We start from the raw sequence: 11,085 nt of genomic DNA, 5'->3' as shown, positions 1-11,085 counted from the left end.
CATAGATATCAGCATGTGGCATATATGATATGTCTCGCTTATCGCAAACTATTGTATCATGTATAACAGTATGTTCGAAACATACACTGGTTTAATGTCGGGAGTTGTTTTGTTGGAAGTAAATACAGATTAGAAAAGAATGTGCATAGTAATAGATGGCAATGCTAGATATATCATTGTTATATACATTTTTTTTAAAACGTACTGTAGACGGGCAGTTAGAATTCATCTTTTACAACCAAATGGCTGTACATTGAGGAAAATTGCTCTTATTGTTTCCAATGTAATCATGGTAATTGTTTTTTTTTCTAAAAATGAAAAATATTAATAATCAGACCACCTTGGCTGTTAACACATACATCAATATTTACATGAATTGGGTGTTGGCTTTAAATAATATTCATCTTAAAATTTTGACATTCTTTCGAATTCCGTATGCAGATATTTACACAATACATCTTGAGCCGTATACTAGACTAATTCGCTAAAACAAATATAGGGGAGGGTGTGTGTAAAAAATATTCTTGTGTCTCAAATTTTGATAACATTAAATCATGTATACCATCAAGTATACACGAATTAACTTCAAGTTGATATTTTTCAATGGAAATAATTTAGTTTCAAGAACTATTTCTTCAACTTATGTAATACGGTGCTTATTTTCACTGAACATATCGACAGGCATATACATGTACAGACATAAAGGCATAGTCTCCCTTGTAGTGTTTTCCAAATCCCAGTGAAATTCAGGAAACACATGTATATCTTCCACATAGGATATTCACTGTTCCACGATTTTAGAACGTGTTTTACTTGCTGAGGGTATGTTTACGTTTACTGTCTTCAGTTTACACGCCTCAACCATATTGTCAAATATCTTCTCCTTGCAGTCAAAAATGGGGGTAGTCGTTAAGGTCATTGAAGCCGTTTAAGAGACTTTAAAGGGAAAAAAAACATTGAGTGACCATGAGTTGACCCCATCCGATATCTTACAAGGGTTGACTGATGCATTCTGTGCCACTCATAGAAAGATTTGAATTAAAGACGTTAAAATTATTTCTTTTCCAGCATAAACCCCCTTCCACATTGGTACAGTTTGCCAACGATGTGCGTATCGTATTATCATTTTTGTCATTGTCACAACACTAAAGTAATTACATGTCAGTTGTAATCACTTATATAATTCCTCTCACTTAACGGCATAAATGCCATAGAAAGTCTCAGTCAAAACGAACTGCAAAACCCGATGTCTGAAAAGGAATTTAAGATAGATCCCTGGTAAACCCTCAAACATGAGGGGCTAACCGTAGGGGAGGTAACTCCATTTCTTCCCTTTACCCCACCAGGCGTCGTCAGAGAGAGCATGGCTGTCAAGGCAGTGTTTTTAACTGACGGTACAAGTAAAGTTTGAGCGTTTTCGTCAATTTCAACAACATTACGATGGACCAAGGTGCCTTCTCGGGGAAGACATTGCACGAGCGACTGAAATTAGTTGTGAAGGAAACTAACGAAGATCGGTTTCAATTTGAACTGACAAATTTCAACAAGCAAGTTGAAAATGCTGAAAACACTTATGTTGTATCATGCTTAGGTTCAGTGTCAATACATGAAACGTTACATCAGTTAATTAACAGAGCAGTCGATTGTGAGATATCTGACGTCGAACCTTCAGAGTATACCAAGGATGTCTTCCGAGGTAGGGCAGCGCTGTCAGAAAATGTTTTGGAGAGTGTCCTCTGCTTACTGAAGTGCATATCACCTGAAGATGCGGCAGTTACAAGAACATTGAGAAAGATAAATCCACATGTAGTACACTTGGCCTCAGGGAATGTGGTGAAGAATCTATGGACCAGCGCCAGCTCTGTCCTCAAGGCCACTAAGGTGCTGCAGCAGTTGAAGACGCTGTACAGAGTAGATGCTTACTCCGACCTCCTTCAAGTGGGTATATATTAGTCAAGGTTTGTTTGTTGGTTGGTTGGTTGGTTGGTTAACGCCACACTCAGCAATATTACTGCTATATGACGGTGGTCTGTAAATAATCGAGTCTAGACCAGACAATGCAGTGATTGACATCATAATCACCGATCTGCGCAATTGGGATCGATGACATGCATCAACCAAGCCAGCTAGCCTGACCACCTGATCCCGTTAGTCACCTCTTACGACAAGCATAGTCGTCTTTTATGGCAAGTATGGGTTGCTGAAGACCCATTCTACCCCGGATCTTCATGGGTCTGCAGTCAAAGTATTATACTTCAGTCAGGGTATATGTTAAAGTATGACGACAACTTTCAACCAACTATTTGTTCGAGAAAACATTTAGCAACAAAAAGAAAATCACCAACAATGGGTTTGGGGTACAACCAATTATCATAGAGACACTCTCTGCACACCAAACATGAGGATTATTAAGAATATCATGATTTCATATGACGAATAGTGTAAAGACTTTACATCCTTCCGTTTGCTTTGACGTTTTATACATGAATGTATGATCATCCCGATCCACCTAGTCAAAATGGTCATGGGCTAACAAAGTGAAAACATACATTAAAAGTTAAAATCTGACATCAATTAATTTTATTTCTATATAAATCTATTTAATACTTGTTTCATTTAAATAAATATAGAAACTAACAAATGATATTGGTATATATATATATTGCTTGATCTGATCTGCATGCCTTTTATATTGTTTGATAGAATTGTTTTATTCAGATTGATTAATACTTTCCATGCTAAGTGTCTTCATACATATGACATTTTTCAGTTTATTTTACTTACTTTCACCTTATGTACATGTACATAAGTCAGTGACTAGTGGTAGCATTATATTAGATTTCACACAAATCCACACAGCTTAGGTTTGGTGGAGAGCAATGATGAATATTTCTCAGTTTTAGGAAATAACTGTATTGTAATCAATCAGGTATCAATTATCTCAATAATTTCAAGTTATTGAAGTTCATGATCATAGAACCATAAGACTATGACAATTTTTCTATTTGATTTGACAATTTTGACTTTGGATTTTATGGCTGTGTTTATGTCATTCCGTCCAGGTTAGCCTGACTGGAACCAAGCATGACCTGCCTTCTCCAGCAGACTCCTTGTACGGTCTGTACCTGGCTATAGTACAACACGTACTGACCAGGGACAGCTGGCGGAGGAACCCTGTTTCTGTTGCTTCGTTTGTGTGGGTGCTGCTTCACACCAAGTCCCCCTGGCTCAGTGAGTACCTAGGACAGGTTCTACCCTTGCCTCTCAATATGGTGGATGATTTCACGGTTGAGAACAAGATTGTCGGTGTGAAATGTTTGTACCACATCCTGCAGAATGTGTCGCATGAGGAACTACGCTGGTATGGCCGGGCTGATGTCGTGTATGCAGCCTTGAGGCATCAGCTGTACACAAAGAACACCACCTTGATGACGGTCCTCCACCCGGCGCTGCTCCTCGTCCTCCGCATTGTGGAGAGGGCAGCTACATCAGCAAGTTCCAGAGAAATGAGCAGGTAATGTGGGCATCAATGATCTAAGAACTGGCACACCATTGCAGAGGTGAGGTGAGGTGAAATGGGGTTTTACGTCGCGTCCAAGATTATTGCACTTATATAGCGACGTGCATGTATGTGTGTGTTTGTGTGGCTGCTTGTACTAGTCTGGACTGATGCCGATTTATTGTGCTAGCTCACTGAGATACCATGCCGCAGTTTAACATGAATACCCCACTCAGACACAGTATACTCCGAGCCGAGAAATTCTTGTTTTAGCCCCTTAATGCCAAGCGCCAGACAGGGTAACAACAAGTACCATCTTTTAACGTCTTTTGGTATGACGCGGCCGGGGATCGAACCCCGGACCTTCCGCTCTCCGGACGGACGCTCTACCACTAGACCACGGAGGGGGTCACCATTGCAGAGTGATACTTGGTGCACGTTATGGTATTGGAACAATTTACTCAAGGTCTGGTTTGTTGTTTAACGCCGCACTCAGCAATATTCCAGCTATTTGACGGCGGTCTGTAAATAATCAAGTCTGGACCAGACAATCCAGTGATTGATATCATGAGCATCGATCCACCCAATTGGGATCGACGACATGCATCAACCAAGTCAGCGAGCCTGACCACACTCAAGGTCTGGTACTTTTTTAAGGTTTTACATGCATTATTCAAATATGTTGTATTTGATACGTATACCCCAGTTTCAAGTGTGTTCATCTGAGGTGCATTGATATGCTAGCACATGTTGTAACGGCATTGCATGTGCACCACCCTGGGGGCGAGGCATGCGGCCATAACCCATGTGCTCAGTCGACCCTTCTTTCATCTCCTCTCTTGGTGTCTCAGTGGTAAAACACTTGGTTAAAATACTAAATGTGATACGTGGATGCAGGTTCGATTCACATCATGGAATTTTCATGTGAAATGTCTTCACTTTTAACAAATCAAAAATATGAATTCAATTGATATGGTTCAAAAGTAAGACCTCAAATTAGGTTTTATATAGGATTCAAAGTAAAACCTTAGGTATTATGCAAAAGAAATAAAACCTCAAAGCAGGCCTTACTTGGGAAGTGAGTCTGGTTTTACGTTGCTTTTAGCAATATTCCTCCAATATCACAGCGAGGGACACCAGAAATCGGCTTCACACATTGTACCCATGTGGGGAAGTGAACCTGGATCTTCGGTGTGACGAGCAAATGCTTTAACCACTAGACTGCCCCACTGCCTCCTTACTTAGGAAGTGAGATCTCCCAATTTATTTCACTCCAACCATTCAAAGTGATAAAGTCAAACTTGCTCAGATGAGAAGAATGGGATGTCGTTACTGGAGATTTGTTACCACAGAAGAGGGCAATAGTTGATGCTGATGTATATGGTGAAATAGAAAATAAGAAATATAGCCCAAACCAAGAAGATATTTACCTGCCTTCAACTAGTACTTTGGGTAACTAACTCAACAGAAGGAGCATTAGGCCCCAAACTAAGTGTGTTTCCTATTACTTCTGTAAACAGGGTGACATTACAATGTTGAGCTGTTTGATTGGAGGTGTCGTCCCGAGGCAAGGGAGTTAACTGACTGTAAAAGTCCAGTTTCCACCCTTACCGAGCAAGGCTGGAATTCCGGAGTTACATTTTTGCCTGGACTAACAAGTCTGTGCATAGTCCAAACAAAATAGAGTAATGAACTAGACATCCGGTTCATAAACAACATGAAATTCAACGTACAGATTTCGATCGACTGCAGGGTTTGCAAAGCATGTGTACCGTCAGCTTGGCATCAGCTGATATTTTCCGAATTTTTTCTGTTTTTAATCTAGGTGCACAAATGATTGGATGCACTTTGCGATGTAAGGCCCGTTTTATTACAATATAGATCTTGACTATCGATCAGATCGTCTTGACTGGGCGCCGCCATATTGTATGAAGCAAATGCTGTTAACTCCCTTGCCTCGGGAAGACATCTTTCCACCAAGCCCAGTTTTCACCCTAGCCGAACTAGGCTGGTATTATGGAGTTACGCTTTGGCTTGACTGACAAGTCTATGCATAGTCCAATCACAATCGTGCAACGAAATCGAAATCCGGTCATGCAGCTTTTGGTCGATTGCAGGATTTGCAAATCATTTGCACAGCCAACTTGCTGTCAACAGATATTTTCTAATACCTTTCATGTTTTTAATCAAGGTGCTCACATGATTTGATGCACCTTGCGATGTAAGACCTGTTTTATCACAGTATAGATCTTGATTATTGATCAGATTGTCTTGACTGGGCGCCACCAATTTGTTTGAAGCAAATGCAAGTGATACGAGAGGTAGAATCTGATTGGTCCATAGGAGAGGCATAGAAGGGACATAACTCGTAGCAGCTAGTGGTGGCGCTACGATCAAGCCAAGGAATTCCAGCCTAGTTTGGCAAGGGTGGAAACTGGACTTTTAAAGCCAGTTAACTCTCTTGCCCCAGGAAGATGCGGAAAGATGGCTTGGAGGAGACAACAACAGTTTGTCATGTTGATTTAAGAACATGGATAAAATCTGTGTTGGTTGTATCAAAGTTACATTTTTGAAGAATATACATCAAACAAAGCACGTTATAATCGTTACTGTTCTCTAACATCTTCCTAAAAGGGCATTGTGTGTTTCTGTTTTTGTTATCAGCGTTGGTTAATTAAAAATAATTTATCATAAAGGACCTTATAAACCAACTGCCACTTTTGCCTGTTATAGTGTATGTATCTTCGTGTCTCATAGTAACTTTGTCAGAGGTCCTACTTTCAGGACCTGCTTAGGGGATTTACATTTTGAATTGTAAGTCCTAGGTTTTACATTTGACGTTTATAAACCTGCTTTGAGATTTTACATTTAAATTGTAAGACCTAGGTATGATGCTTGATTGGTAAAAAGTCACCAAAAGTTTTCACTTGAAAATTCCAAGACACGAATCAAACCTCCAACCTCCACATATCATGTTATTTTTTGTATTTAGCATGTTAGGACGGTTCATGGGTTGGATTAAACATTCCTCCTTTGGTTTGGTTGAAAATGTAAAAAACAACGAGCTCATATCCTGCCCATCGATGGGTCTATGGCCCTCAGGCTTTTCCCTCGCTCACAGTTTCACATTTTCAACCAAAACCGAGAAGTGCTAAATCCTTAACTTATTTATTTATGTATGCTCTTTCAAATTTCTCGAGGAAATAAGGAATTTCTATTTGTAAGGACTAATAAGCAGGTGCAAGACCCATTTACTGCTATGAAGGGTTCATGGAAATTTTATCTAGTTTTGAAAATATATATTCCATTTTCTTGTGGAGGAACAATGAACAGACAGCTAGATGTCAATTAGAACATCTCTCCTGAAACATCTTAAACATATATATAACAAAATGTGCATTTATACATCATAATCAGTGATAATGGATAAAAACTAACAATGTACAAAATAATTTATAGCATAATCATGATAATGGATATTGAATGACCATCAAATGTGCATGGTCTATGGTTATCTGTACTCATTTGCAGAGGTCTCATAATAAAACTATTCAATTTGAGAGGAAGTTTTATTTATAGATTGAGGAAAAGGCTATGTTTGTCTTGCTTGAGTTGAGTCAGGGCTATTTATTATACAAAATATCATTCCCATACTTGCAAGACATGTGGAAGTATGAGGACCAATAATAAAAATGGACATTCTGGGATAAAGTGACATTCATCTTCATGAAGATAACCACGGGAACAATTTACTGACTGAGTAGGGGGCGGTCGGGTAGCCTAGTGGTTAAAGCGTTCGCTCGTCACAACGAAGACCCGGGTTCGATTCCCGACATGGGTACAATGTGTGAGCCCATTTCTGGTGTCCCCCACTGTGATATTGCTGGAATATTGCTAAAAGTGGCATAAAACCATACTCACTCACTCAGTCACTCTTGTGGAGTAGTATTTACATATATATATATACACATACAAAATTGAAATTTTAATGAGTGGCATGAGTACATAGGTCAAGTTTTTAGAGACAAAAATGATATCTGACCAAAAAAGGACAAATTATCTATTTAAGCAGCCCCATGTAAATGTGATGCTTTTAGGTTTTGTCTGAGTTTGACAGCCACTACTCTACTCTGCTTTTGAAACCATTCAGCACTTGAACATCCCCAATCTCATTAAAAAAAGTTCTTAGTTCTCGCTACCGCTAAACAAAGATCTGAGGACATCCCATTACAGGTCGTGTCAGACCGACCATGTACGAACTTTGACCGACCAATGAAATGACTGACAAGAAGTCAACATAAGCCAATCAGAAGGCAGCTTTCTCGCGCTCTACGGCACTAATTTCAATTGGCAACTACGCTTTGAAACATATTTTGACAAATTCTTGATAAAAATGTTTAAAACCTGAACAAAAGAACATTCTGGAATGGCTAATACATAGTCAAGATTGTATGGATTCAGTCGTTAAGCCTGTAACTATCGTTCGGAATACCCCATGTTAAAGTTTTCGAGGTTGCATGATAAGAAATCACATTCCGATTGTCACTTTCATGATCTGGTAAGCAACGCTCTGATTGGTCAGTTGAAAGGTTGTTCTGATGTGACCCCTAATGGGATGTCCTCAGATCTTTGTTCAGCGGTAGTGAGAACTAAGATCTGATTTTAATGAGACTGGAACATCCCAGGGATATTATATCTGGTATATCTCCATTATAGCCCTAGGAATTATGTTTGGTGCCATTGACCTGTCATGTCAAAGGTCAAGGTCATCTTTGATGTCATAACCTAAAGATAACTTCATTTAAACAATAACTCATTTCCTGTATGTTAATGAAATGTGCTACATCTTCCTTGAGGTGGGGCCCTGATGTGAAAAGCTTGTGATCACCAAGGTCACAGTGAAAGTCATTAGTAAAGTATGTTTAACATTTTGGCTGTAGTGGTTATATTGTTATATTGTTTGATAACTTACGATTGACAAGTGATGCCAATGTTTTGATATCAAAAGTAGGGCACCTTGACCTTTCTTTCTGTGTGTACCATATACAATTTAATTATTGAAACCAAAAGATGCTTGGTTTTGTCAAGGATATCATACCATGTACATATCATTTAGACCTCCGTTGTAACCCTGGGATATCATTTTGGCACATTCATGTCATGTCAAGAGTCGAAGTCATTCTCCATATAAGCCTGGAAACTTAGGGTTGTGAGTGACCTATGTGTAAGGTCAAGGTCACAGTGAAAGTCATTCATGAAGTAAGTTTGTCATTTTACTAAAATGCCTTATTCTGCAGACTTTTATGATTTCAACATTTACTTGAGATAGTTTCTCACACTCCCCACTGTTGGGACTTTAGCCATTAGGACTTTTGTAGTATAATTATGCAAACAATTTTGTGAATCACACTGAATGACTTCCATTAGCATAAACTGCTCTGATTTCAGTTTGACATGTTTGTTTACAACCAGAGAAAAGTCTGGCCACTTGAAATGCCAATTGGCTTATGGCACTGGTGCCCCAGAGAGTGGCAGGTAATCCGTTCCCATGCAGTTACCTGGCCAGGCAGAAACAGAAACAGAAGCTCAGTTGTACTTATTTACAATGATCAAGATGTCTTCTTTGTTTCAGGCATGATGAAATCTTCAAGATGATAATTTACGATTCAGAAATGGAGAACAACATCCACCTGCGGCGCTCGCTCACTGCTCACATACCAGCCTTCATTGACGTCATGGGCATCAGTGTCGTGTGTCACATGACCAGTGTCGTGGGGCTTGTCTCCAACTACCTGGAAATCTATGATGGGCCCGAAGAGACGTCCAGGTTGAATGCGTTATCGATTTTGAAGTCTCTACTGCTGACTGTTTGGCCGAGAATCCCAGTCCATGCCAACGTCTTGCTGAAATGTCTTCTCAAGTTTCTGTATGATGTTGGGGCTGACACTACAGTAACGCCTCAGACTGTGAAAGATGAAATGACGAAATTGGCAACCGAATGCTTGTTGCTTCTGACAAAAACAGCTCCAGATATCGTTGAACCTGGGCTCCTGTCGGTTTGTGACACAGACACACCTGTATTTGTGAGGGACATCGCTAGCAAGGTGTGTGAAACATTCAGACACACATGTGTTGGTTAGAGACATCGCTAGCAAGGTGTGTGAAACAGTCAGACACACATGTGTTGGTAAGAGACAGAGCTAGCAAGGTGTGTGAAACAGTCAGACACACATGTGTTGGTAAGAGACAGAGCTAGCAAGGTGTGTGAAAGTCAGACACACATGTGTTGGTTAGAGACAGAGCTAGCAAGGTGTGTGAAACATTCAGACACACGTGTTGGTTAGAGCTATAGCTAGCAAGGTGTGTGAAACAGTCAGACACACATGTGTTGGTAAGAGACAGAGCTAGCAAGGTGTGTAAAACATTCAGACACACATGTGTTGGTTAGAGCTATAGCTAGCAAGGTGTGTGAAACAGTCAGACACACATGTGTTGGTAAGAGACAGAGCTAGCAAGGTGTGTAAAACATTCAGACACACGTGTTGGTTAGAAACATAGCCAGCAAGGTGTGTGAAACATTCCGACACACATGTGTTGGTTAGAGACAGAGCTAGCAAGATGTGTGAAACATTCCGACACACATGTGATGGTTAGGGACAGAGCTAGCAAGGTGTGTGAAAGATTTTGATATATGTGTTGTTAGAGACAAAGCAAGCAAATTGTGTAAAACATTTTGACAAATCACATTAAAATCAGATCTTAGTTCGCGCTATCACTAAATAAAGATCTGAGGACATTCACCCAGAGCAACCTTTTGTGATTCTTGGCCGACTAATGAAATGGTTTAATGTATGTATGTCACAGCTGTGTCGTGAAGAGTCATGTAACTGAGACAAACACGTCATGTATGTATGTCACAGCTGTGTAGTGAAGTGTGTCATGTAACTGAATCACATATGTCATGTATGTATGTCAGAGCTGTGTCGTGAAGAGTGTCATGTAACTGAGACACACATGTCGTGTGTATGTCACAGCTGTGTCGTGAAGAGTGTCATGTAACTGAGACACACATGTCGTGTGTATGTCACAGCTGTGTCAGGAGGTGTGTCATGTAACTGATTCACACATGTCATGTATGTATCTCACAGCTGTGTCGTGAAGAGTGTCATGTAACTGAGACACACATGTCGTGTGTATGTCACAGCTGTGTCAGGAGGTGTGTCATGTAACTGAATCACATATGTCATGTATGTATGTCACAGCTGTGTCGTGAAGAGTCATGTAACTGAGACACACATCATGTATGTATCTCACAGCTGTGTCAGGAGGTGTGTCATGTAACTGAGACACACATGTCATGTGTGTATGTCAAAGCTGTGTCGTAAAGTCATGTAAATGAGACACACGTCATGTGTGTATGTCACAGCTGTGTAGTGAAGTGTGTCATGTAACTGAATCACATATGTCATGTATGTATGTCACAGCTGTGTCGTGAAGAGTGTCATGTAACTGAGACACACATGTCGTGTGTATGTCACAGCTGTGTCAGGAGGTGTGTCATGTAACTGATTCACACATGTCATGTA

At 40.1% G+C, this 11,085-nt stretch overlaps 1 protein-coding gene across 5 annotated transcripts; it reads left to right on the top strand.

Moving 5' to 3' along the window:
- Window positions 1–444: 444 nt before the first annotated feature.
- LOC124145031 (TELO2-interacting protein 2-like) lies at window positions 445–11,085 on the top strand. Of its 5 annotated transcripts, XR_007221966.1 has the most exons (5): window positions 447–1,938; window positions 3,063–3,514; window positions 9,132–9,759; window positions 9,860–9,911; window positions 9,964–10,059. XR_007221966.1 is itself a non-coding variant. In XM_046514675.2 (3 exons), the coding sequence occupies exons 1-3, from the start codon at window positions 1,441–1,443 to the stop codon at window positions 9,637–9,639; spliced, it is 1,458 nt and encodes a 485-aa protein (XP_046370631.1). In that variant the 5' UTR covers window positions 447–1,440; the 3' UTR covers window positions 9,640–9,790. The 5 variants fall into 5 exon arrangements, 1 of the variants encoding a protein (XP_046370631.1); XR_007221968.1 differs by having other exon boundaries at window positions 445–1,938; window positions 9,132–9,707; window positions 9,860–10,059; XR_007221965.1 differs by lacking the exons at window positions 9,860–9,911; window positions 9,964–10,059 and adding an exon at window positions 10,066–11,085.

The sequence above is a fragment of the Haliotis rufescens genome, unplaced genomic scaffold (assembly GCF_023055435.1).
Source record: "Haliotis rufescens isolate VD_foot unplaced genomic scaffold, xgHalRufe1.0.p SCAF_1, whole genome shotgun sequence".
Lineage (NCBI taxonomy): Eukaryota > Metazoa > Mollusca > Gastropoda > Lepetellida > Haliotidae > Haliotis > Haliotis rufescens.
This window is presented reverse-complemented; position numbering and strand designations above follow the sequence as displayed.